The sequence below is a fragment of the Chiloscyllium plagiosum genome, unplaced genomic scaffold (genome assembly GCF_037043375.1).
Source record: "Chiloscyllium plagiosum isolate Xiang-an unplaced genomic scaffold, Cpla_swu_hap1 HiC_scaffold_24, whole genome shotgun sequence".
In the NCBI taxonomy this organism is placed as follows: domain Eukaryota; kingdom Metazoa; phylum Chordata; class Chondrichthyes; order Orectolobiformes; family Hemiscylliidae; genus Chiloscyllium; species Chiloscyllium plagiosum.
In genome coordinates this window covers 1630539-1658259 of record NW_028270162.1, presented here as the reverse complement: position 1 = coordinate 1658259, position 27721 = coordinate 1630539, and the positions used below count along the sequence as shown (strand labels likewise).

The window sequence follows — 27721 nt, the reverse complement described above, 5'->3', positions numbered from 1 at the left end:
TTATCAGTGACATTTTCTTCTTGGAATTCCTAATTTCCACCCAAATGGATTCGACCTCACGCTCCATAGAACCTACATCTTCTCTCAGCACCGCCCTGATGTCATCCTTGAATATCAGAGCTACACAACCTCCCTTTCATTCCTGTCTGTCCTTCTGAATAGTCTGGTACCCCTGGATATTTATTTCCCAGTCATGACCATTCTGCAACCATATCTCCATTTGGTCCTGGATTCCAGTTTTTCTCGAACCCCTTTATGCCAAACTCAGTCAAATACAGCTTTGGTGTCAGGAGCTGTCACTCTCTCCTCACCTCTAGAATTCAATATTTTTTCCCATGTTTGAACCAAGGCTGTAATGAGGTAAGTAGCTGTGTGGTCCTGGCAGAACTGGATGATGAATCAGTATTCTTCCATGTTGAACAACACTTAGAGGAAGCACTAGGGGTAACAAGGGCACAATATATAGTCTGGGTGGGGTATTTCAATGTCCACCACAGGTTGGCCTGGCAGTAGCATTACTGATCGAGCTGATCAGGTCTTAAGAAACATAGCTGCTAGCCTGGTCTTCAGTAGATGGTGAGGGAACCAACAAGAGGGAAAACGTACTTGACCTCATCATTACCATTCTGAATGGTATCTGTCCATGACATTATCAGTAGAGTGAACAACTCATAGTCTTCGTGGAGACAAACTCTCGCCTTCAGATTGAGAAGACTCTGCATCATGTTGAATGGCACTTTCTCTGTGCTAAATGGGACATGATGTGGAGGTGCCGGTGTTAAACTGGGCAGACAAAGTTGAAAATCTCATGACACCAAGTTATAGTCCAACAGGTTTATTTGAAAATACAAGCTTTCGTAGTGCTGCCCCTTCATCAGGCACATAGTAACCAGCAGGAGGTTTCCTTCCCATGTTTAACCTGAAGCCATGAGACTTCATGGTGTCCAGAATCAATGCTGAGGACGGCGAGGGCAACTCCCTCCCGACTGTATACCACTGTGCAACCGCTTCTGCTGGGTCTGTCCAGCCGGTGGGACAGGACATATCCAGGGATGGTGGTGTCTGAGACATTGTCTATAAGTGTGATTCCATCAGTCAGTCTCCATCAGGCTGTTGCTTGACTAGTCTGTGAGATAGCTCTCTCAGTTTTGTCACGAGGCCCCAGATGTTAATAAGGAGGATGTTGCGGGGTTGACAGGGCTGTTTCTGGTGCCTAGTTTTGTGCCAGTTGTTCCTTATAGCTTCATTTCTTTGTAATGAATTGTTATAACTGAAATGGCATGCTGGGCTTGCATCATTTCAGAGGGGAATTGAGAGTCAACCACATTGCTGTGCATCTGAAAATAAATGTAAGGGTGGCAGATTTCCTTCCGTAAAGAGCATTAGTGAACTAGATGTGTTTTTCCTCCAACAATCAGCAATAGTTTCACCTTTACATTCTCAATTCCCGATTCTTTCCGTTGAATTTAAATTCCACCATCTGCCATGGCAGAATTTGAACATTAGCTGGATCTCAGACTTAGTAATAATACCATTAGGCCATTGTCTCCCCTAAATCACCATTCCATCAGTGTCACTGTGGAAAATCTTGGAACTCTCTCCTTCACAATATTATGGGTGTTCCAAAACCCAAAGGCTGGATATTGTAATTTCACATAAAATTTCACGCAGATAGGGCCTTGAACCCAATTCATCTGTATCATTGTTTAAGTTCAACACAAATCTGCCATCATCTTATCCTCCTGTTCTTGTTGCCCCCCATCCAGTTTTCCCTGAGAAGTGCCGAAAGTATTCACCTTAACTACTCAATGAGGCAGTAAATGGTACGGTTACTAAACAGAAAGGTGAACATTTATTAATTTATGAGTCAAAAAACAAATACTTATTTTCACAAGATTAAGAATGAAAGGAATCATGAATTATTGTAAAGCTGCTTACCTGAATTTACTCCCACAGACCATGTCTGACTCGCTGAATCAGCAACTGTACTCAACACAAATTCCTCCTTGTCTCCTAACATACAAGAGAGAAAGCATTGCAGTTACATAATTTTCATGACTTCAGAATATCCCAAAGTCAATCACAGTTTATGTACTTTTGAAGCGTAGGCCCTATTTAATTCAAGAATGATGCCTGAGTTTTGTTTAATGTGCATCATACACCTTCTATAAACTAGAACTCATCTAAAATTGTTGCTTCTATCTATTCACCTAACACCTTGTGTCCACTGACCTACATTGGTTCCCAGGCTGGCAACAACTTTATTTTAAAATTTTCATCCTCGCTCATAAAATCTGCCTTGGTCTCTCTGCAATGCCCTCAAGTTGCACAGCCCTCTGAAATCTCTGCGCTCCTCCAATTCTGGTCTCTTCTATCGTATAGATTTTAATCCCTTTCCTTTAATGGCTACATCTTCAGGTGCCTGAAGTCTAAACTCAGGAACTCCCCAAACCTTAGCTTCTTTTTCCCCATTTTTAAGCTGCTCAAGATTTTGATTTGGTTTGATTTAATACTGTCCCATGTATTGATATACAGTGAAAAGTGTTGTCTTACATGCTTTACAAGCAGATTGAACTACACAAGTGCATCAGGACAACAGAACAGAGTGCAGTATACAATGTTACAACTACTGATTTCCCTCTGACAAAATTTTTGATCACCTGTCTAACATCTCCTATGACTGGTATCTTTGTCCGTAGAGTCATAGTCATAGAGATGTACAGCATGGAAACAGACCCTTTGGTCCAACCTGTCCATGCCGACCAGATATCCCAACTCAATCTAGTCCTACCAATTATGGTCATGTGAAGCATTTTGGGAAGCAACCTTGCAGGATGGCTGTCATCCCACCCAATAGTGATATTTACAACACTCAACATTAAAGGCAATGCATGAGGTTTAAATGACTTCTTGCTTTGAGGTGACATTGTTAAAGCCTCAATTATACACAGAAGGAATGTGAATTATTGTTTATGTACATGAGTATGCCTTAAGACATGTGGACAAAGTTAAAAGTCGCACAACATCAGGCTATTGTTCAACAGGGTTATTTGGAGGCACTAGCTTTCTAAATGCTGCTTCGTCATCAGATGATTGGACTATAACCTGGTGTTGTGTGATTTTTAACTTTGTCCACCCTAGTCCAATTCTTGAAAGATGTGAACATATTAACGTGAAGGAATAACTTGCACATAGATAAAACAGATTTCTAATCAGCAAGGAAATCAAGGGTTCCAGGAAAAAGGAGCACTGTGGAGTTTAGGATTATCTGATCAACCATGATCTCATTGAAGAGGATCAAACTCGATGGTCGAATAGCCTACTTCTACTCCTACATTTATGGTCACCTCTGTAGTACCTTATCGATACTTAGGAAACACCTAAAATCATGTCACATACAGTAATTACTTTCAAGTGGTTTTGCTTGGTTAGGCAAACATGGTAACAGAACTATAAGTGGAAATAATGACTTTCATTTTTGATTCAGATGAGGATGTCTGGTCTTAACCTCCTGCCTTTGCATAATACAAATAAATTGTTAACACTCGCCTAAACTACCCACAGGAACAATCAGACACTCCGTTGATATCATAACAAAATCATTTCACTCCAAAAGTAAGGCTTTAAATGGATAGCGGCGCGCATGCGCACTCCAGTGAAATGGCGATGAAGTGCGCAGGCGGGGTTGCGCAGCAGTCATGCGCTGGCGCGCAGACGCGGCGTCGGCCCTGGGAACATCACGGCGCGCAAGCGCGGCACCGGCCAATGTGGGGGGGGACCCCGCGCATTGGCGCGGTGTCGGCACCAGGGATAGCCTGGTGCGCAAGCGTGGTGTCAGCCTGGGGGTGAAAATAACGCTGTGCGCAGGCGCGGTGCCGACCTGGGGCAAGCCCCCAGCTCAGGCGCTGTGTTGTCCTGGGCATACTGACGCGCAGGCGCGGTGCAGGCCGGCGGTTGATGTGACGTGGCAGAAGGTGAGGCGGGCTTGGCGGCCTCGGCGTGGACAGGCCGCGGCTCCTCAAGATGTTGACGTTCTGTGAGTGCTCGTTGCTGCTCGGCCTCCTTAGCTACCTGTGCGGCGCCTCGGCATACTTCGTCAGCATCGATGCGCACGCTGAGGAATGCTTCTTCGAGAAGGTAACGTCCGGCACCAAGATGGGGCTGATCTTCGAGGTGGCTGAGGGCGGCTTCTTGGACATCGATGTGGAGGTAAGAGAGCGCACGGCGCCGACTAGGCCTCAGGTTGAGCCAAGAGTCCGAGAGGGGAGAGCAGACCCACCTCTCAGCCCAGCGGAGATGCCCAATCCACCCAGAGCTTGTCGTCTGGAAGTTGCCTGGGAACCCGAGGCTGGTGCCTGATCCTGTCCCTTCCTTCGCTGGAGGGGCATATACTCACCCGGATTCATCATTTAATAAAGTCCGCTGCAGTGGTCCGGTAGTCGCCGAGGAGAAGGCCTCGCAGTCGTGGATCTGAGATCTGTACAACTGATGTAGCTAAAGTTGTGAAATATTGAACATACATTGTCTGCATATAATCAGCGCATTTGTGAAATGTTTCACAGTTTGTTATGTAGGAAAGTATGTGGAACATATGGTGTGATTGGATAAATTGGTTTGCCTGTAAAGTAGTCAGCATATATTTTGTGTTATTACTTCATTCATTTGTTCTACAACCATACTGTTAATGTGACGTGGAAAGTAGCATTGTGAGTTCTTTGATAGTACATGACACAGTGAGTGTGATGGCCTTAATTCCACGCTGTCTTATGGTTTTATGACAGAAGTTCGTGTGTGTGCACATTTTCATGATAAAACAGACAGGATAGGTGTATAGGTAGGATGGGTTTATTAATGAAATGTGTAAAGTGAATAATAATTTGCTTAAAGTCTGCATGCTAGAATGGGTGAGGTAGTTTTTTTGTACTGAAAGGTTAAAGACTATAAAGTATTCTGTGAAATTGTGCTGAAGAGTTTGTGTATTTGAACGTTATGTTCAAAGTGGTATATTATCCAGTACTGTACTTTTTTTCCAACAATATACTTAGCTTAGTGTCTCCATTTGAAATAAAATGGGAAATAACTTTAAATGTACACTAATTGACTGTGAAATCTAAACTTTTAAAAAACAATTTATGATAATCTGAAGTTTTATCAAGTGTTTGATGCCATATGGTGTGTTAGTTTGACTTCATTCTATTGGCCAATCCTACATTTTTCTTTTTATTGTCGAATCTGTGTATTCTGTTTATACTTCACTTAGAGTATGATCATGATTGTGCCAGATAATCAGTATTTTATAACATTAGAACTAGGAGAAGGAGTGATCCATCTAGCCCTTCGAGTTTGCTCTGCCATTCAATAAGATAATGGCTAATCTTTTCCACTAATCTTTATTGTTTAAAAAAAACAATCTTAGCTTTAAAAACATTTACTGAAGTAGCATCAACTACTTCACTGGGCAGAGAATTCCAAAGATTCGGAACACTTTGGGTGATGAAGTTCCTTCTTAATTCAATCCTAAATCTGCTCCCTCTAATTTTGAAGTTATACCTGTTTGTCCTAGTTAAAAATCCCAACACCAGTTTATAGTCCAACAGGCTTATTTGGAAGTAATAGCTTTTGGAGCGCTGCTCCTTCAGGTAGCTGCTGATGAAGTATAGCTACCTGATGAAGGAGCAGCGCTCCAAAACCTTGCACTTTCAAATAAGCCTGTTGGACTATAGACTGCTATTATACGAATTTTAACTTGGTCCACTCTAGTCCAACACCAGCACCTATACCTCTTGTCCTAGTTTCACCTGCCAGTGGAAACATCCTCTCTACATTTGTCTTATCTATTCCCTTCATAATTTCTTACGTTTCTATCAGAACTCCTCTCATTCTTCACAATCGCAATGAATATAATCCCAGTCTGTCTGCATAAGCCAACCCCCTCAACTCCGGAGTCAATGTATTGAACATCCTCTGCGCCCCCTCCAGTGCCAGTATATCCTTTCTCAAGGAGACCAAAACTGCATGCAATACTCCAGGTGTGGCCTCACCAGCACCTTGTACAGCTGCAACATAACCTCCCCCTTTTAAACTCAAATTTGCGTGGAATTATGGTTGGTAATAGTTTGAAATCACGGATAAATTAGCATATTATCCAATTTTAGATTGCCATCCAGTTGCCATTTTTTGGTTGAATTGGATAAAAAATGGCTATTTTGTGGAGTTCTGCTAATTCAAGTGTGAGTAGATTCCAGGCAAAGTGGTTTTCAGGCTTTGTAAATTTGACCACGTGTTTAACTGAGGTCATTCACAAAAAAAATTGTCCTGTAAGTTAATGTGAAGGTACTTTGTTGAGAACTTTACCCAGTCCTAACTACCACATTGTGAACAGTGTCACAAGTTTGATTATTTACAATACTTGTAAGGCTAGGAGAAAGTGAGGACTGCAGATGCTGGGGATCAGAGCAAATAAATGTGTTGCTGGAAAAGCGCAGCAGGTCAGGCAGCATCAAAGGAGACGGAGAATTGACGGATTCCTGAAGAAGGGCTTATGCCCGAAACGTTGATTCTCCTTCTTTGATGCTGCCTGACCTGCTGCGCTTTTCCAGCAACACATTTTTAAGCTCTAATACTTGTAAGGCTACAGGGATAGAAATGAGCAGCAGGACAATAAATATCAATCCATCAGAAAAGAGACTAGATTAGATTAGATTAGATTACAGTGTGGAAACAGGCCCTTCGGCCCAACAAGCCCACACCGACCCGCCGAAGCGAAACCCACCCATACCCCTACATTTACCCCTTACCTAACACTATGGGCAATTTAGTATGGCCAATTTACCTGACCCTGCACATCTTTGGACTGTGGGAGGAAACCGGAGCACCCGGAGGAAACCCACGCAGACACGGGGAAAACGTGCAAACTCCACACAGTCAGTCGCCTGAGGCGGGAATTGAACCCGGGTCTCTGGTGCTGTGAGGCAGCAGTGCTAACCACTGTGCCACCGTGCCGCCCACCAGACGAGCTCAAAATTTGGGGTAGAGTAGAAACTATTCGTCCAGTCATCCCTGTGCTAATGCTATCAAAGCACTGTTCAGTGTCCTTTGCTCTCCATTTCATCTCTCAAAAAATAATTGGCTTAGGGGTGGCATGTTCTCCACTTCACCTTTTATAGCATTTCAGAATTCTGTTTGCAGTTATTTATGATGGGACAGTTCATGCCCTAATATTCAAATTAAAAATGTTTCTAGTTTGTATTTATACAGTTACACTTTAATGCTAGCCCTATAAATAGTAAAATTATGCAATGAATTCTTGATATTTCAAACTCAAAGTTTTGTATTTTAATGTAAACTGTTCAATTGAAATTGTTTTCATGTTTTTAAAGCACTTATGGTAGAACCTAAATGCTGCTGAGGTTTTTTTCAATTTGTGAAAAGGACTCTGGAGTCTTAACTATCCATTTCCTCCCCTTAACAGTGAACAAACTGTAGTTGCAGCTGCTGTTATCAGACTGTGTGCTTGTGGTCTCCAAAACAACAGCTTTATGGTACTTCATTGGTGTATGGAGATTTTAATTGGTGCAAAATATTTAAATAATTTATGATTAATGGGTCTGAGAAATGGTGTTCTGATGTTGTCACTTCTCTCAAAAACTGCATCACTTTCAGCTTTTCAACATAGGGTGGACATTCACTGTCTTGTCTGCCTGGAAGCAGTCCTGTGCCGTTTCTCATTAATTTTGTTCCTTCAAGGTTGACGTTTGGGGGTCTAGATTTGAGTGGTGCTGGAAAAGCACAGCAGTTCAGGCAGCATCAGAGGAGCCGGAAAATTAACGTTTCGGGCAAACGCCTTTCTAAACCATGTAAACCCAACATACTGGAACGACAGAGGTTTTAAGGTGTTTATGGTGATCTCTGAAAATTTAATACAACCAAAAAGGGGCTTTGTAATCACCAGGAAATTTCCCTGGTTAATGCACAGCAATGCAGGATATATGCATCCTGGCCAATGCTACATTATTTAGATAGAATTCCAGTTTGCAAAGTATAGAGTAAAATCCATGAGTCTGTGCAACCAATTGTCCCACTCCCTTACTTTTTCCCTATTATTTTACTTTCCAAATATATACCCAATTTTCAAAAGTTAGTTTTCTACCTGGTTCCAGACAGTACATTCCAGATGATAACAAATCAATACCTAAAATGTAAACAAAAATCCTTCTTGCTCTTCTCTGGTTACATTGTAAATTCCATAATCTGTCTTTGGGTTGTTGGACTGTAATTCTACCATCCTGACAGTAGTGACAATGCAGTACCATTGTTAAAAGGGAATGGGATTCACATGACAATTACGTGAGCAGCTTTCGTTATAAATATGGAAATAGGACTTTTAATGTAAGAAGTTAGCAGTGCGTGCAGCTTGAAGACTTTTTTAAAAAACTCTCATCTATGTAACAAAACCAGTAACTTTTTTTGAAGCTAACTTGGGGTTAATTGTGGAGTTGAGTAGCTCCAAGATGACACCTTTGGGAATAACGCTGTTCTTGCAAATAAATCCCCAACAGGTGGATGCCCAAGACTAAGACTAGGGTGTACCAGTACTTAGACAACCAACTTAGCTTACTCACAAAGCCTGAAAAGTTAGAATTGTCACTACAGGTTGGAAACCATTCTTGTCAATGACAGATGATGCTGTGAAACCAATTTCCAAACTGGTTGATCGCACAAATGACAGGAGATTTCGGTGTTCCCAGCTTCTAAGCTCTTGCTTTTGTGAGTTAAATTCTCATGTCTATCTCTGAATGCATTTGGAGGTTCATTATCCTTTGGCTGATTGCATGTGGCTCTTCACAGAAAAAGAATATTGATCTCTCAGTGACTCTTGTAAAGTTAGGGATTTCTTTATGAATCAGATTGTTGGTTTTCTCAGAAATGTGCATATACCTCTTTTTGCATTGCAGTGATTTTTAGATCATTTTTACAATGCAGTATATGTTTGCCACCCTGAATATGTTTTATGATTGGTAGTTGTACTTTTAACCTCTTCCTTGTGCTTGACACATTCTAGAACACTCGCTAGCCTTGTGGTACAGAATGAGGTTATCATCCACATGGCTCATGAGAGGTCTCAGCTTTGGTACTGGTCTGTGCTAATTTCAGCCAAGGTATCAGGTGGCTCATGCAGCTGGAGTCCACCTTTGGCAAAATTAACTGATAGCTAAACCTCATACTGTGATTTGGTCATTTCCATCACTCTTTAGACAGCAGGTTGGAATGGGGATATTTTGCATCATTGCTTGTGTGAAATTTGTACATCTTTTATTATCAATTTTTAATGTACATTCTGATCTTTTGTGGAAGATTTAAAAAAAATCTAGTTTCCTCTTGTGTCCATTCAGTTTATACTTGACAGAACCTGTATCACGTTCACTGATAAGTAATTTTGTTTCCCACAGATTACAGGACCAGATGGTAAAAATATTTATAAGGGAGACCGGGAATCCAGTGGGAAATACACTTTTGCTGCGCATATGGATGGAACATATAAATTCTGTTTCAGCAACAGAATGTCCACTATGACCCCCAAGATTGTGATGTTCACTATCGACATTGGAGAAGCACCAAAAGGGCATGATATGGAGACAGAAGGTGGGATTTTATACTCACTGGGAGGAGAAAGTGAGGACTGCAGATGCTGTAGATCAGAGCTGATAATGTGTTGCTGGAAAAGCGCAGCAGGTCAGGCAGCATCCAAGGAGCAGGAGAATCGACATTTCGGGCATGAACCCTTCTTCAGGAATGAGGAAAGTGTGTCCAGCAGGCCAAGATAAAAGGTAGAGAGGAGGAACTTGGGGGAGGGGCGTTGGGAATGCGATAGGTGGAAGGAGGTCAAGGTGAGGGTGATAGACCGGAGTGGGAGTGGGGACGGAGAGGTCAGGAAGAAGATTGCAGGTTAGGAAGGCGGTGCTGAGTTCGAGAGATTTGACTGAGACAAGGTGGGGGGAGGGGAAATGAGGAAACTGGAGAAATCTGAGTTCATCCCTTGTGATTGGAGGGTTCCTAGACGGAAGATGAGGCGCTCTTCCTCCAGCCGTCGTGTTGCTATGGTCTGGCGATGGAGGAGTCCAAGGACCTGCATTTGGTGGAGTCGGAGGGGGATGTTGAAGTGGGGGGGGGGTAGTGGTCTTTTCGGAACACTGATGGGGAGGGGAGGGAAATATATCCCTGGTGGTGGGGTCCGTTTGGAGGTGGCGGAAATGATGACGGATGATAAGATGTATATGGAGGTTGGTGGGGTGGTAGGTGAGGACCAGTGGGGTTCTGTCCTGGTGGCGATTGGAGGGGCGGGGCTCAAGGACAGAGAAGTGGGAAGTGGAGGAGATGCGGTGGAGGGCATCGTCGATCACGTCTGGGTGGAAATTGTGGTCTTTGAAGAAGGAGGCCATCTGGGTTGTACGGTATTGGAACTGGTCCTCCTGGGAGCAGATGCGGCTGAGACGAAGGAATTGGGAATATGGGATGGCATTTTTACAGGGGGCAGGGTGGAAGGAGGTGTAGTCTAGGTAGCTGTGGGAGTCAGTCGGTTTATAGTAGATGTCCGTGTTGATTCGGTTGCCCGAGATAGAAATGGAAAGGTCTAGGAAGGGGAGAGAGGAGTCTGAGACGGTCCAGCTAAATTTGAGGTCGGAGTGGAAGGTGTTGGTAAAGTGGATGAACTGTTCAACCTCCTCGTGGGAGCACGAGGCCGCGCTGATACAGTCATCGATGTAGCGGAGGAAAAGCTGGGGGGTGGTGCCAGTGTAGCTGCGGAAGATGGACTGTTCCACATATCCTACGAAGAGGCAGGCAAAGCTGCGGCCCATGCAGGTGCTCATGGCTACTCCTTTGGTTTGGAGAAAGTGGGAGGATTGGAAAGAGAAGTTGTTCAGAGTGAGGACCAGTTCAGTCAGTCGAAGGAGGGTGTCAGTGGAAGGGTACTGGTTGGTACGGCGGGAAAGGAAGAAGCGGAGGGCTTGGAGGCCTTCGTGATGGGGGATGGAGGTGTACAGGGATTGGATGTCCATGGTAAAGATAAGGCGTTGGGGACCCGGGAAGCGAAAATCATGGAGGAGGTGGAGGGCATGGGTGGTGACCCGAAAGTTGGTGGGGAGTTCTTGGACTAAGGGGGACAGGACCGTGTCGAGGTATGCAGAGATGAGTTCGGTTGGGCAGGAGCAGGCTGAGACAATGGGTCGGCCGGGGCAGTCAGGTTTGTGGATTTTGGGCAGGCGGAAGAAATGGGCGGTGCGGGGTTGTGGGACTATGAGGTTGGAGGCGTTGGGTGGGAGATCCCCTGAGGTGATGAGGTTATGGATGGTCTGGGAGATGATGGTCTGGTGGTGGGAGGTGGGGTCATGGTCTCCAACCACTAGGAATGAACTCAGATTTCTCCAGTTTCCTCATATCCCCTCCCCCCACCTTGTCTCCGTCAAATCCCTCGAACTCAGCACCGCCTTTCTAACCTGCAATCTTCTTCCTGACCTCTCCGCCCCCACCCCCACTCCGGCCTATCACCCTCACCTTGACCTCCTCTCACCTATCGCATTTCCAACTCCGCTCCCCCAAGTCCCTCCTCCCTACCTTTTATCTTGGCCTGCTGCACACACTTTCCTCATTCCTGAAGAAGGGCTCATGCCCGAAACGTTGATTCTCCTGCTCCTTGGATGCTGCCTGACTCACTGGGAGGAGGCTGAGATATGTACCTCGCATCAGGGGTGGGCTTTGTTGGTTATTTCCTTTTTCCTACTGTAGCTCTTGACAGTTGAAGCAAAAGTCATGGAATGTTTCATCACATTTGCAGTTTTATACAAGGTTTGGGATTAACCTCATATACCTAAATTTTTCAGCATTTGAATATTCTTGTGTAGCAGGGAAAATGAGAAATAAAGGTGTTCAGCTGTCTCAGCTCTTCCCTCGCGGTCACTAATCTTGCACCACAGATTCTCTTATTCATGTGGAGTTAATTTTTAAAACTTTTTTATTGGACTTGTTTCATCACATGCTCCAGCTCTTGTTAAGGATACACAGATATTTAGTTACGAATTTCACTTTTTAAAATGGCCATCACTTTGTATCTGTTATTATTCGTTTCATTTCCTGTGTTTCTCACTTCTGTCTGATTTTCACTGCTACTGCAAAAGCAATGAAAGCAAAGCTCCTAAGAATTATTAAAGACAATATTAATTCACTAATTAATTGCCCCAAAACTTGTGCTGGGCCTCCTCCCTAAACCGTGCAAAGAACTGTTTGAGATAGTGATTAGCTTGTTAAGCAATTGCAGAAGGTTTTTAAGAGTCAGTTACATTCATCTTGGGATTAGCGTTGCATATAAGACTAAACAGAATAAGGTTCATTGACCCTAAAGAACATCAGTAAATGGGTTTAGTTTTTACAGCAGCCATTGGTTTCATGGTGCCTTCTATTCAAGCCAGTATTTGGTTTCCAGCTTATTTTAATGAAAGTATACAAAGATGTCAGTGTTCCTGATATTTTATAGGAATTCCTTCCTTAAAGTTGTGTCCTCAAAGTGAAACTTCAAATGCAATAATATAAAGTGAATCAGAGTTTTCCTGTATGACCAATGTAAAATCAGATTCTGTAGAACCATGCTCATCAAGAACAAAAATTAAAACTTTGTAAACTTTAATTTTCTATAGTGCTAAAAAATCTTCTAAATAAAACAGCTTAAAATATAATGGAATATATTGACATTCCTGTTTTCTTTAAATATTCATAAAGGGATGTAGTAATCTCTGGCTGGGCCGCATCTATTGCCTGTCCCTAGTTGCTCTTAAGAGGGTAGTAGCGAGCTGCTTCCTACTGGTTTCCTCTTTCAAACCCTAGCTGTAGGTGAAGGTTGAGGAGGTAAATGGCAAGAGACAAGAAACTACCTAGGGGGAGACAGCAGCTTCAAGTTGCAATATCCTGAAAAGCCACAAACTGGAGTGGGAGTCAGCTCAATGCCATTCTAAAATGGCATTGATTGGATCACATAATCCAAAATCACGCTGGACATAAAAATACATTAATGAAAATGTATTAAAGCTGTGTCTTTATACCAACCCCATTGAAATCACACAACATTAATACTGAACAATGTAAATCAAAGACATACAATATATCTAAAGACAAAAACACAAATTGCTGCAACAGCTCAGCAAGTCTGGCAGCATCTGTGAAGAGAAATCAGTGTTAATGTTCCAGGTTGAGTGACTCTTCCTAAAAAAACAATTTTAGATATATATGTGAAGATTGTATTGACATACTGTACAATAGTGTAATACTACATTATCAGTTTTGTTTAGTATGACGAATCAGGTTCAAACACAATAGTGATGTTTTAAAATAGTCATGTGATATTCTGCAGCTATATTCCTATGTATTTGTCTGGTTAATTTCTTATGATATGACACTTTCTGACCCAAGTAATTAATACTTGAAAATGCCAGTGGCAAAGGAGAAGTAGAATTAACTGATTAAATGCATCTATTCTTTGACAAAGAATTCTTCATCTCCAAGGTTCCCTTGTGTGGATTTGAATGATGAACAAAAAAGCTTCCTATTGCATGTTAAAGTCTTTGATTTCACTTGAGATACCTTTTTTATTGTGATTGTCACCTTTACTACTTTTGTTTGTCATTTTGACAAATATCCTGTTTCTTTATAATTTGAAGCTGTACATTATAGCATTCTACTCTACATAATTATTTGTGATTAGATTGTCTAAGCTTTTGTTATGCACGAGAACTGTGCAAGTGGTTCTGGGACTCTGAAATGTGGGTCTTGATCAGCCAGCAATGTAAACCTGTTGAGGTATTTTATGCTATGGGATATGCTATTGATCGTCGGGCCACATGTCTTCACCTGTCACAGTATGAGGTGACCCACACTTCCAGATCCCCAGAGGCACAAGCATGATATAAAAGCACCTTGTTTTTCACTTTGTCCCTTTTTTACTTAAGTGTTCCTTTATCTTGAACTTTTATTTATCCCGTGTCCTTCTGTTTACCCTTTCCTTCAGGTGGTGGGGATACATGGGATGGTATGTCAATCAGTAAACAATTTTAATGTCTCTTTCTGCTCTCTTCATTTTTGTTTTGTACTTTCCTGTTGATTGCAAAATTGAGCTTTTGGAACTTCTTTGTAGTTGTTTTTATCACCATTGGAGGAATCATAATGTCAGTGTTTCCAATGAAGTGTTATGGCTGTTTGTGCTTACAATACTAACCCAGATATGTAGGCAGAGTATGAAAATGGGGAGTTGCTGCTGACATTTTGGAAGTGTTTACAATGAAACTGCACAGCAACCAGATGTATAATCTTACTCACCTTGTTATTTTAAACCATTAGGTGGGGTGGCAGTCAATCTTGGGTCCCTTTTGTATTTTTTAATTGTGGCTATTTGGGGGCTTACTTTTTGTACAAGGAAGCAATATATTAATCACTGTAGTTTCATTAATCAGATTAGTAGATATTTAATATGCATTGATTTTGCTATCTCATTAAAATCAAAATATGCAATTCATTTATAAATGACAGCAGGCTGAAGCATGTCACAATTACACTAATGAATTACTACAGTGTAATGGAGCTCTCTTCTTTTGAGCTATTAGTACTTTGCATAAAATTTGAAACTGATACTTGCTATTCAAAAGTATGATATTTTACCTTCCAAAATTGTCCCTTAAATTTTGTAAAATGAACAAAGTTATTGAAGACTAATGTGCAGTTTGTCTTGTTGGCCATTTTTGACCGAGCCACTCACAAGTTTTTGGAGCTTCAGAAAATTGGCTGTTTACTACGAGGAATGGCTTTAACTGACTGAACAAATTAATGCATATTTGAGGCGGTTGCATTCTGATTTTGTTATTTGTTTCATAAAGCTCACCAGAACAAGTTAGAAGAGATGATCAATGAATTGGCTGTGGCCATGACAGCAGTGAAACATGAGCAAGAGTACATGGAAGTACGTGAGAGGATACACAGAGCAAGTATGTACACTTCCTTTCTTTTGAGCCATGTTTAGCTCGCTTTCACACTCATTCCCGGGCTGTGACATCTCCTATTTCCTCTGGTAAGAGGCCCTGGGTGGACAGCCCATTTATATGGGGCAGTGAAGCCAAATCCAAATCTATCCATGAGATGGTGTCACTAACTAACCATCAGGGTGGGAACACAAGTACTCCTCCCACGTGTTCAGACCAGTTTCTGCTTCCTTTGAGATCAATTTCTGGTACAGCCTGAGAATCAAAACACAGAATTGTTGGTTTGGATGACTGAGCATCTCATGTCCTACATGTATTTAATGTCACATCACATACCTGACTCGTGCTTGCACAATTTACACCTCAGGTTTGATGATTCATTTTTGAGATATGGACAATACAGGCAAGGCCTGTTGCCACTTGCCTGAGGTTATTAAAAATCAGTCCCACAGAATGGGGTAGCCAGTAGACTGTAGTAAATTATTGGTGTGGAGTTAGACAAATTAGGATCATATTCCCTAGAATTTGGAAAGATAAGTGGTGTTTTGATTCTGCTTTTAAGATATAGGGAGAGAGGATAGCATTTAGTCCATGATGTCTGCTCCATCATTCATTCAGATCATGGCTTATCATCTACCTTAAATGCCTACCTCTCCCTATATTTCCATATTTCAATTAATATCATTAGTCTCCAGATACCTTTCTGCTTCTGTCTTGGCTTGAGCTTACACAGCTCTCTGGGGTGGAGAATTGCAAGGATTCACCACTATCTCGAAGTGAAGAAAGTTTTCCCAATCTCAGTGAACGGCCAAGCCCTTATCTGAAATTATGTCCCTGATGCATGATCTGGAAGGGTGCTGACTCTGCATGAGCTAAAAATTGGAACAATATCTATTGGAAACACTTCTCTAAAGGATGGTGAAAATTTAAAACACACTTTTGCAAATAGTAATCCATGTCGGATTGACTATCAATTTTTTTCTTTGTAAAAATTTTAATGAGAAAAAAGATTTTAATTTTTTTACAAAATTACAAAATCACTACAAAATAGTATAACAACCATATAATATAATGACAATAACAGAAAACAAACTACTATTCTACTCCACAAACCACTGAGGAGAGGAAAAAAAAACTTCAATAAATAATTCTAAGAAAAAATATTAAATTAAACCATGTTAAACTAAGATAAATTAATTATATTCAGTTAAATTACTGCACTCAACGTAATTCCACCAAAGCTCCCCACCACTGGGAGCTTTTGTAAGCAAACCTGTATTTGTTCAGGATTCTTCCCCAAGTGTCCTCTGGACAGCCAGACATAGCCCTCATGACTACACAAAGGCCCTGATCAATATAGCCGATAAGTCTGCATCTATAGAAACAGAAAGGGCCGCCATATTCTATAAAACAGTTCTGTTTTCTGGAGCACCATACTCGTAAGGAAGTCCAGCAGGATGTGCTGCTTCACAAATCTATGCCAGTCTGAAAGTCCTGGGGGATTCTCCAACACCCAGCTCATTAGAATGTTCTTCCTTGATCAGAATGACAAAATATTAAACACTTTCTTCCTATGCACGTCCAAAGAGGGGAGATTTGGCAAACCCAAGAGGAGGGACTCCGGATCCAACTTAATCTCAGTTCCCAAGAACTCATTCCAAACACTCGCTATGGCACCCCAGTACCTATGAAGCTTGTGGCATGACCACAAGCAATGAGTAAGAGTGCCAACATCTGTTTTACATTTGGGGATGCTCCTGTCTTAAATTTCGCAAGTCGCTCCGGTGCCAAATGAGCCCTGTGGAGTACCTTCAGTTGCCCAGCCTGCGCCCTGTTACAAGTCGAAATCTTCCTTGCGTTCTCCCAAATATCCTCCTACACCTCCGATGAGATTTCCACCCCGAATTCCAGAGTCCAGATTCCACAGAGCCGCTCAATGTCCTTCGAAGCATTACTTCCTAACAAGTGATAGAAGGTGTTGACTGAGAGAGCGCCCGTAGACTGGAGCACACTCCTCTCCATATCCAACTTATAGGGACTAACCATCAATGTAGTCTTTTTCTATATGAAGTCCCTGACCTGAAAGTAACGAAAGAGGTCCCTCCGAGGTAGCTCATATTTCCGACTCAGCTGCTCGAAAGATATCATGACCTCCCCGTCAAATAAATCTCCCAAACAGGAGACTCCTCTAGACTCCCAGACCTTAAAGTCAGAGTCCATCGACCCCAGCCGGAATCCTAACATTCCTGCTATGGGAATGAAACAGGAATTTTTTTGTAAGTTGCTCTCACCCAGTTGCTTTATTCTCCATGCTTTAACCGTGTTAAGGACAATCTGGTTTCTGCAATAGTCCATAATTGTCCTCATCTACCATAAACAACAAACTGATGAGGAGGCATTTTGCCTGGGAGGCCTCTATGTCGAACCAAATTGACCGCAGGTCCTGGCAGGCCAAGTCAGCCACATAGGATAGTAAGGAACTCAATTGATATTTCTTAAAGTCCGGGAAATCCAAACCTCCCATCCCCTGTGGAAGCTGCAATTTGTCCAGCTGAATAAAAGGCGCCTTTGATGCCAGATGAAACATCCAAGCCAACTGTAAAGCCTCCGTAGTGCTTGCCTAGGGAGCATCAAAGGCAGCGTTCGCATGGGATATAGTAAGAGGAAGAATATTCATTTTGACCAGAGCTATTCTTACCCAACGAGGATATCAGAAGATCCTCCTAGCACCGAAGGTCCTGACTTAGCTTCTCCAGCAACTGCACAAAATTAGCTTTATATAATTGATCGAAGGCCAGGGTGATAAAAATGCCTAAATACAGGAAACCTACCTGTGACCACCTGAAAGGGAAATGGGTTCTATCCCCAAACTCTGATTTTCTAGTAAAATCAGCCACTGGCATGGGCTCCGACTTCATTAAAATTAATTTTATATCCAGAGAGCAAACCAAATAGATGAATCGCTTATATCAAACGGGGCGCCGATGTTATCGGATCAATTAAAAAGAGAAGCATATCATCCGCATAGAGGGTGATCTTGTGCTTGTCTGGTGCTACCTCCGGGCAGTTATGTTGGGATCCCTCCGGATGACCTCCACCAGCGGTTCAATCAGCAATGTAAATAATAGTGGCGAGAGAGGGCTCTTATCAGCTGCCACTGCTGATACTAAAATTATCCGACCTTATACTATTCATGAGAATGCTGCTTTTGGGTCACTATAACACTGTAGCCCACTTGGCTAAAACTCCTCCAAGACCAAACCGCTCCCGTACATAAGAGGTATGGCCACTCCACCCGTTCAAATGCTTTCTCTGTATCCAGGAGACTACCAAGCCCAGAATCGAACCTTGCTGGTATACCTGGACCATGTTTAATACACTTCTAATATAATTAGTAGACCTACGACCCTTGATAAAACCTGTCTGGTCCTCCTTTACAATGAAAGGTAAAGCCCTCTCCAATCTTAATGCCAGCATTTTCGATAGAATTTTAAAATCCATGTTCAGTAACAATAAGGGCTTGTACAAAGTGCAATCCTCTGGGGATTTCCCTTTCTTAAGAATAAGAAAATTATTTGCTTCTCTGAGAGGATGGGAGGCAGTGCATATCCAAGAGTGGCGTGGCCAGCATGTTTAAAACTCCGTATAAAACTCACTTTGAAATCCGTCTGGGCATGTCACTTTACCACACTGGAGCTGTCTTCTAGATTGTCAGGGGGGCATTCAGAAAGGATGCCTGCTCTGAAGTTACACCCAGAATGTCCAGGGTCTTAAAAAAGGACTCCATCTTCAACAATCTGTCCTCACAGCCCTCAAACCGGTACAGCTCAGAGTAAAACTTCCTAAACGCTGCATTAATCTTTTTGGCATTGCAAGTAAGAGTACTAGCATTCTCTCTGATGGATGTGATAGATTGGGGGGCACTCTTCTTTCTGGCCCGGTACGCTAGATATCTACCCGATTTATCACCGTACTCAAATAACCTCTGATTCGCAAAGAGATTTCCCTCTTTGCTGTCTCATTGAGTGGAGCATTCAAAGTAGCCGTGAGGGCTGTAATCCACTGCAATTTGTTTACAGACGGTCTGTAAAAGTATGCTAACTCAGTTGCATTCAGGTGAGCCTTGAGCAAACGCTGCTGCTTTCCCCACTGCCGCTTCTGGGTCGCTGAGTAAGAAATTAGTCAAACCCCATGCATAGGCCTTGGCAGTCTCCCAGAGCACCAATGGATTATTGGCTGTATCCAAATTCATGTCTAAAAGAACTTGCTATCCTTCAAGAGGAAAGGGTCCATGTGCCAGTGCCGGGAGTCTATCCCATTACCACTGGCCTTGACCCCCATGTACACTGCCGCATGATTGGAAATGGCTATGTTCCATATTCTGCAAGAGAGCACCGAATTCAAAAAGGTCAGTGGGACAAAAAACATCAGTCTTGTATTGCACTTATTTGGATTAGAGAAAAAGGTGAAATCCCTACCTTCAGGGTGAAGACATCTCGACACATCCGCCAACCCCAGCTCCCTGTTCAGGTCCATCAACTGCCTGGATACCTGCAAGACCCCTAGGCATCCGGTCCACTTCAGGGTCAATAAGACTATTAAAGTCTCCCCATATAATTGTGTGACGTGCCCCAAGGGCCATCAACCTGGAAAGCGCATATGTTAAAAATTTGAGGGAATGTGCCGGGGGGCAATATACATTCATAATCCCATATTCCTCTTCATGTGTTAAAACTGTAGGAATTATAAACCACCCATGTTCATCTGTAATTTGGTCTAACCTTTGAAATGGGAGATTCTTCCGGATGAGAATAGCAACTCCTCTACTTTTCGAATTAAAGGACAAGAAAAACATCTGTCCAAACCCTCCCTGCTGCAACTTCAAGTGCTCCTTATCTGTTAAATGTGTTTCTTGCAGCAAGGCTACATCGACCCCCTCTTTTCTAAGGCTTGAAAGTATCTTTTTTCTCTTAATTGGTGAATGACTCCCCATAACATTCCAGGTGCACCATTTAAACTAATAGCTAGCCATAGCCATCCGAAATGGTTTGTGACCCCCCCAGAAGGAAGAGCCCCTCTCGTAGCGTGCTGAGTGAAAACAATAAACAGTTCATATAAATTTAAAAATACAACTTGCAAATCTACCAGATCAAAACTTCTAGCAGCTCCTTTTACAACATACCAACATATAATACAAATGAAAGGAGATTTTCCAACTTGCCAACATGTTACGCACTAACTCCTCCGTGGCTCCTTATAGCTGAAGCCATGCATCAGTCCCAGACAACACAAAGTAAGAAAAAGTACACAAATCTTGTAACAAGAAAGTTAAGAGTGGGCACTCAACCGTCCCATCCACACTGTAACCCTAGGTACCCCTGATAGAACAGAAATATATAACACTCCTTCTCTCCCCCCACCACACACACACCTCCCATCCCATACCAAAGAGAACATCAAAAGGAAATGATAAAAGAACAAAGGGTGACAGGACAGGAGAGAGAAGGGAGATGAGAGAGAAAAAGGAAAAAAATAAGATAAACCCCATGTATATTTAACCCCCCCCCCCACACCGACAACCAGGGAAACACAAAATAAACATTATTGTCCATATCATTCAAGCCAGCCAATCTGTTTTAAAGCATCCAAGAAGCATTAAAGCCTTTTCTGGTGACTCAAAATTCCTTCCATGGCTGAAACATAATATTGCCAGATATCTTATGGAATACTGGATATTCAAGTCCCTCAGCTGCCTTTTTACCTCATCAAAGGCCTTCCTCTTACGAATCACAACCGCAGAGAAGTCTTTGAAAAGCATAATTCATGATCCTTTGTATATCAGAGACTGTGGATCCTTCCCGAGTACTCTAGGGGCATCCAGAATTATTTGCTTATCTCTGTAGTGCTGGTGTCGTACTAGGACCGGGGGCTCTGGTTCGATCCAGGCCTGCGCACTGCGGCCCGTTTGACCCCCATCCGGCCTGCCTCGACTTCCAGCTTCAAAAACTGCAATAGTGGTTGCTCCAAGAAGCGGACAAGTTGGCCTTCTTATCGTTCTGGAAGCCCCACCAGACGGATATTCTTCCGACGGCCTTGATTTTCCAGGTTGTTGACCTGTACCTCCAAGGTCCATTAATGCTTTTCCAGAGCCTGGACCCGACCCACTGAGGATTCCATCGCAGTTTCGGAGGCCACGGCCTGTAGCTCAACCTCCCTGACACACTGCCTGAGACACTGGATCACTTGGTCATGCTTCTGCAGCATGATTGAGATCGGTTCAAGCCTGACCTGGATCTCCTCAATTGCTGAATCGATCTTCTCTCGGAGTTTCACAGACTCCGAGACCAGGCTCTGCTCCAGAGGTAAGATCCCTGGGATGATCGTGGAGGCTGACATTGCCGCCATGGGCGTGTCCGTTCCAGGGAGGGTCCCTGCTTGCTGCAATCCTCGAGGTCCCTTCACTTTGATCATTTTCCTAACTAATTTAAAATAACACTGAACAATTCCAGGGATCAAAAAGATAACTATTTCTCCCACATTGGGTAATAAAGGGACGGTGGGTGCACCATTTTGTCTGGGTTCTGGTGCAGGACTCGCAGGCAGACCTACTGGGTTGCCGCCATCTTGAATCGCCCCGACTATCAATTTTAAATTGGCTATTTTTATATTGTGCAAATGTATTAAGAGATATGAGGCAGAGACAAATATATGGATTTGGGCCGCAGGTCAGTCATGATTTCACTAAAATGCAGAATGAGTTTGAAGGCTGAATGGTCTTCTGCTATTCCTGTGTTCATTTGTCTATTGGTTGTACAGATTATGTTCCCTGATGGGGATGTTATAAAAGTGTGGCATATTTTGTGCTAATCTTTTTCAGACATCCACCCACAATAAATGCAATTTTCATCATTTTAAACCTCTGCAGTGCTACTTCATTGCTGTAACCACTTGGCTATCACGTCATTCCATGTTCAGAGATGATTCCTATTTGGAAGGAACAGAGGAAAGTCAGTCCTTGTGTCCATCTTAAAAACTTGTTATGAAGTGGCAGTCTTTTTAAAAAAAAAAGCTACTGAAGTGCTGTTTATAGGAGAGTGTACACAAGAATCAAACAGCCAAATTTTAGTTTGAAGAAGGGAAGGATGACAAGAATTTATGAATCAGAAATGAACAAATTGGTGCAATCCCCTGATTACAAACCAAACTATAAGCGATGCCAATCTGAATATGATTTTTTGTGATTTTACAGTAACATTATTAGTTATGTGACTGGATCAGTCCTGTTTAATCCTATCTTATTTTCTCCACAGTCAATGACAACACAAACAGTAGAGTGGTCCTCTGGTCTTTCTTTGAAGCTCTGGTACTAGTTGCCATGACTCTTGGACAGATCTACTACCTGAAGAGGTTTTTTGAAGTCCGAAGGGTTGTGTAGCAGCCTCTTTTAGAAGTTCAGCATCGGAGCCACAATCTGAAAAGGATCTGGTCACAACAGCTTTTAATACTTTGTCACTTGACTGAAAATCTTTCACGCACTGTGTTATTGGTCTTCATTTACTGCTGTTTATATAAAATCCTTTGTAGTACAATATTGGGAGTCCATGGGTATAAAAGAATAATTTGCAGAGGCCATAAGTTGCAATGTAGGGGATTTTTAATGCTCCAAATCAGCTCAGATCAACTGTACAAAGGGATCTGACGAATGTGCAAGCCCACCTGATGTTTTTAAAGCATTTCTGTAACAGTGTGTAAGCAGTTTATTTTGTTGGCAGTGCTGTACATAGATTGCCCAGCTTTTTGGAACATTAGTAGTTCTCTACAGTTTATTTTTCAAAGTGGCTGTGCGTTTCTGTGGAGGATTTCTGAAAATTTACAATTAGTTTAATACATAAGATATAGATTTACTGTAACTGTCCAGCCATTTTCTTGTTGTCACAGTTGATTTTCTTTTTCCTTTCATTATCCGCTTTCACCACTGGAACCAAATGAACCCCTGGGTTTTATGGTGGATTGTTATGGGTGTGGATGTTTTTATAAAAATCCATATGAAAATGATTTTTATTTGCTTTGCTGTAATTAGTTTCTAACATTGATGATGGGCTTAAACTGCAAACAAGATGGAAAAGCATTAGGTGTGTGGGTTGCTGATTAAGATGTGACCAGTGTGAATAAGTTGCTTGTACTTGGTCTTTTGAAAATCTTTCACTCGACAATTTTGTACAATTTATTTACAGTTATGGTTTATCTTCATGTTTAGAGGTAAACTTGTATTACTTTAGGCGGGAAACCAGCAGATAAAGCTCCACAATCCCACAACTTCACATTATCAAAGGTTCTTTTATTTTTTTAAGAATAAAGAGAATGTTTCTTGATTCTGAAAATGCAGCAGTTTAAAGTAATCCTGCATGTCATGGGCTATCCAGGCGCCCGATTGCACTGGTTGTTAACTCTTTGCCAATGATCGGTAATCTTTCTCGCAGAATAAGTATTTAATTTTTGGCTGTGATGTTGAGCAGTATTTTGTTCCCAATTTCAACTCTTGTACCGAGACTTCAGAATATTTGTGAAATCCCCATTAACTGAAACATTCTTTATTATAAAAGTCCAGAAATTAAAGCTCCGAGGAAGAATGAAGGTAATTTGGGGAAGGGTTGGTGAGATTTTTCACATTTTAAAAAAAAAGTCCGGACCGACTTTACACCCCAAACAATGCTGCATTTATAATGAGATTTTGCAGATTTTGAACAGTGGAAAATTAATATTTAATTTGCCAGATAAAACCGATTCTCGGTTTGGAGAAGGTTGCAGATCTTCAGTGGCTGGTAATGTATAATTAAATGCTGTCTGGTATTTTGAACCACGGAGCATCTGCATTGATTTGGAATTTGACTTATGGATATTGGCTGGAAAGACTTTTGATGGATTAAAAACTTGTGGTGATTGTGGGATTTTCAAAAAGAACAGGTTCATAAACCTTCACCTGATTTAAAAAGAAATCAGCTGTCTGCCAACACTTTTTGAAATCTTTATGTAACATCACATCTTAAATGGATCAGATGTGATATGATGTAAATTCAAGTCTAAAGTGTATCTCTAATAAAATGACCCAAGCCAATGATAATTAACGTAACATTCTCACATTCTCTTCAAATGATTTGAGGTGCAGAGGAGCAGTGATCATTGTGTTTGCATTTTGTCTTTTGTAAACATTTTGCTGCCTATATGTGTACAGGTAAAGTTCATTACAGTAAACAAAATTCCAATTGCATTTTTAATTCAAAGGGAGGCAGTATGTACATAATCTTGCCAAATCATGAGAGCATTGTTTATTTGATCATTTCAGGTGTGTGTTATAACGTGCTGCTTTGTTGGTAGGAATTTGAACCATATGATCGAATAGCCTCACACTGGTGTCTCATTCAAAGCCAAGAGTCAGCTAATGCTGTAAGACCAACAGGGTTTTACCCGAGCTGCTCCGTACCTCGCACCTCTTCTTCTCACTCTTTTCTTCTCCCCCACCTCCCAAAGAGAACTCCATCTCTTCCTCTTCCTCTTCCTCTTCCTCCTCCCTCCACCTGATGAGGGTTCAGCTTTGTGAATGATCCTGAGTTAGTATTACCATGGTTGCTGAATGTCTGTAGTTTGCCAGTGGTGAGTATTATTGCTGCAGTGATCTGGTGTAGCAGGAATCACTAAAGACACTCAATTTTTAAAATGATATTCTGCAAATGCAGTTTTACTCTCTTGAATAAAGTTGGCCAAATTAATTTGAATAAAACAAAAAGGTGAACTTGCAAAAACTGAGAATCTGAAACAAATGCAATAAGGGTGAAGTTGATGTTTGGGGTTTGTACAATCCTAATGAAGAGGAATACAAAATGCTCACCGTCTCTTTACATATGCTAGGATTAGTGCAGCAAATGTATAATATGGTTATTAACCAGAAATTTGTCATTTAAGACTGTTTTCCAACTGTCCTTGTACAGTCACCTCCATAAAGATACCTAGTCTTCCACGTTTGAAGGTTGTGGTACAGTGACAGATATCTAACATGTGGTAACCACTCAATTGAATTCAGTTCCAATCTTATTTGTATTATTTTCCATGAGTGTACTTTCAAATAAAAAATATATTCATTAAAATAATTTAAGTAAATCAGGACAATCCTGTTGAATTTCCTAGGCCAAGGTATGGAGATGGGAGGTGTTCAAATTACATGTGGTTGTGGATTCTGTTGTTCTTATCACCTAAGATTTTGAAATGATTTCCTAACTTACCTGTTCGATTGACATTTTCGTTATACTCCCACCCTCCAGGTGCTTTGGTTGAATCGAATAGATCTGAGCAAAAAATACTTTCCTTACTCAGTGCTTTGATATTAATTGTGAAAGTTAACTCCTTTTTCAGTGACCTTTGCAGTAAGAATTAACTTGTTTAAATTGCAAGATCATTACCTTTTAATACTGGAAGGATTCTCTGGTGGATGATGTGGTACAAGCCTTAGAATTCAAAATCCATTTTAACCTTGAACTGTGTTAAATTAACTGATATTTGGGACCATACGAAGAATCCTCTGCCCTAGTGGGATAAACAAGAGTTCCTACCTCCTGATTGTGAACTCGAGTGAGGACAGAATTGTGCTTGGATCCTTCCTCCAGGCCGAAAACCTACTGTCGCTCACTTTTTGTGACTGATCACTGTAACAGGGTATTATTGGGTGTAATGGAATTGTGTCTTAGCTTGAAGCTACTAGTTTCAAGAAATGAAGGGGATGTTTGACATGGAAATGAATACCGACACTTTTAGAATCTGATCTTTCTAACTTTCCTTGTGAGCCATCGTGGTTATTAGTTACTGCAGCTTGTTTCCCTGAGGCTTGTTGAGTTAAACTGTGCATCATTCTGCGGTGCCATTGTTCAGACCACAGGTTGTTTCTCAGCATGTCTTGAAATAACAGCCATTCATTGGCAAGAGATGCCTTTTTAAAGCAAGAAACAGCTTTCATTATGCAACACCCCAGGACATCCTACAACACTTTACAATCAATGAAATACTTTTGACATGTATACAATATTGAAACGCTGGAAACACAGTAGCCAAATTGGAAGCATGACATTACTGGGATAATAATCAGATCTATTTAATAACACTTGAGGGATAATTGTTGGTCCCAGGACATCAGGGAGAGCTCCCCTACCTTGAAATTAATTGCAGAATTGGATTTGGGGTATTGCAGGGAGTCATTTTCTTGATTATTGAGCCGAGCCAATTTACTTCAGAATTTGACACTAACAGCTCTTGCTGTTTTGTCTTGTAACTTGAAACATGTAACTGTCCTTACACCTGCTTTAGGCACCTCCACATGTTCACTAGTGGGGAATGTGACCACTGGAAGTTAATTTCTGTAATTTTAAAATAAAACCTTTTAATAAAGTTACACATTGCAGTTTACAAAATTGGATGCATTTAGTTGATTTATCAATATGGTCTTGGTTTGTATGATTCAAAATTCTGACTCTGTTATCAAAGTGGAATTTTGTTTTTACTGATCAGGTTTTGTACAGTGTGATGTGGGAGCTGAAGTGGAGCAGACCTGGACTAGCTGCTCTTTTTAATAAAATGTTGAAACGTTAAATAAAGAAAATATCTGGACAACTTTTTAATTTACTTTTTCAGCTTGTAATCAATCTTTTACATCTGTTCTGTGGCTGACTTCTCAATTCTGCTCCATAATTTCATCTCTTCAGTCCTTCCTATTTCCTGAACACCACCCTTCCTCTGTCCAGTGTTTATAATGGCAGAATGTCACAGGAATTTATTTTTTGCCCATGAGTTCTGTTGAACCATGGAGTTCTGAAATTGACGATGAGCATGAATCATTACATGGTTTAACTGGAGGCTGTAGATTGTAATACCTCCACTGATGCTGATGCATTTTTACATATTTTATCGATCAGTGGATGTATGTAAGTGGCAAGACGAGTATTTATTGATAATCCCTAATTGCATTTGTAGTTAGTGATAAGTTGCCACTTTGGGCTGTAACAGTCTGAAGAATAAAGCCACAGTGTTTGTTAAGGAGAAATTTCAGGTTTTTGACACAGCAATAATAAAGTCACAATGGTGTGTAACATGGTGTTCCTATCTGTATGCTGTCCTTGTTGGTCAAAGCATTGTGGATCATAGGCACTGCAGCTGTGATGTTCCACAGTGGATGGGTAATTATGGAGTGTTGGATCTGCACCCATCCAGGCAAGTGAAGAATATTCCATCACACTCCTGACTTGTGCTTTGTCCATGTTGGATAGGCTTTGGTCAGTCACCTCCTGAAGAATCCTTGGCTTGCTGTTGTAGCCACAATATTTATCAGGCTGGTCAAGTAAAGTTTCTGGTCAGAGTTGACCCCTACAATGTTAATGAGGTATTTGACAGTGTTAATGCATTGAATACAGAGGGCAGAAGGTTTAGAAATGGTTGCTATCTGGCACTAATGTGACTTGAAAAATACTTGCTGCCACTTGGCCAATCTGAGTGCTGTCTTGAAGCATGTGGGCATAGAAAGAATTGTGAAAGGTTCTAAGCACTGATCATCAGCAAATATTTCCAATTCTGACCTTATGGCGCAGGAAGGGCTATTAATGAAGCAACCGAAGGTAATTTAAGCTAGGAATTGACCCTAAGGACCTCCATCATTAATGAAGCTG

The 27721-nt window shown here is 41.6% G+C and overlaps 1 protein-coding gene across 2 annotated transcripts; it reads left to right on the top strand.

Moving 5' to 3' along the window:
- Nucleotides 1-3929: 3929 nt before the first annotated feature.
- tmed2 (transmembrane p24 trafficking protein 2) lies at nt 3930-25172 on the top strand. 2 transcript variants are annotated; one of them, XM_043692645.2, is made up of 5 exons: nt 3930-4209; nt 9450-9642; nt 14054-14074; nt 14916-15023; nt 22328-25172. In XM_043692645.2, exons 1-5 carry the CDS (start codon nt 4024-4026, stop codon nt 22450-22452), a joined length of 633 nt encoding a protein of 210 aa, XP_043548580.1. In that variant the 5' UTR covers nt 3930-4023; the 3' UTR covers nt 22453-25172. The 2 variants fall into 2 exon arrangements, with proteins under 2 accessions (XP_043548580.1, XP_043548581.1); XM_043692646.2 differs by lacking the exon at nt 14054-14074 and having other exon boundaries at nt 3952-4209.
- Nucleotides 25173-27721: the final 2549 nt, after the last annotated feature.

Coding starts and splice junctions, on each gene's coding strand:
- tmed2 (XM_043692645.2), top strand. CDS start 4,024: ATGTTGACGTTCTGTGAGTGCTCGTTGCTGCTCGGCCTCCTTAGCTAC. Junction 9,643..14,053: donor GCATGATATGGAGACAGAAG/GTGGGATTTTAT, acceptor CCTTTCCTTCAG/GTGGTGGGGATACATGGGAT. Junction 15,024..22,327: donor TGAGAGGATACACAGAGCAA/GTATGTACACTT, acceptor TTTTCTCCACAG/TCAATGACAACACAAACAGT.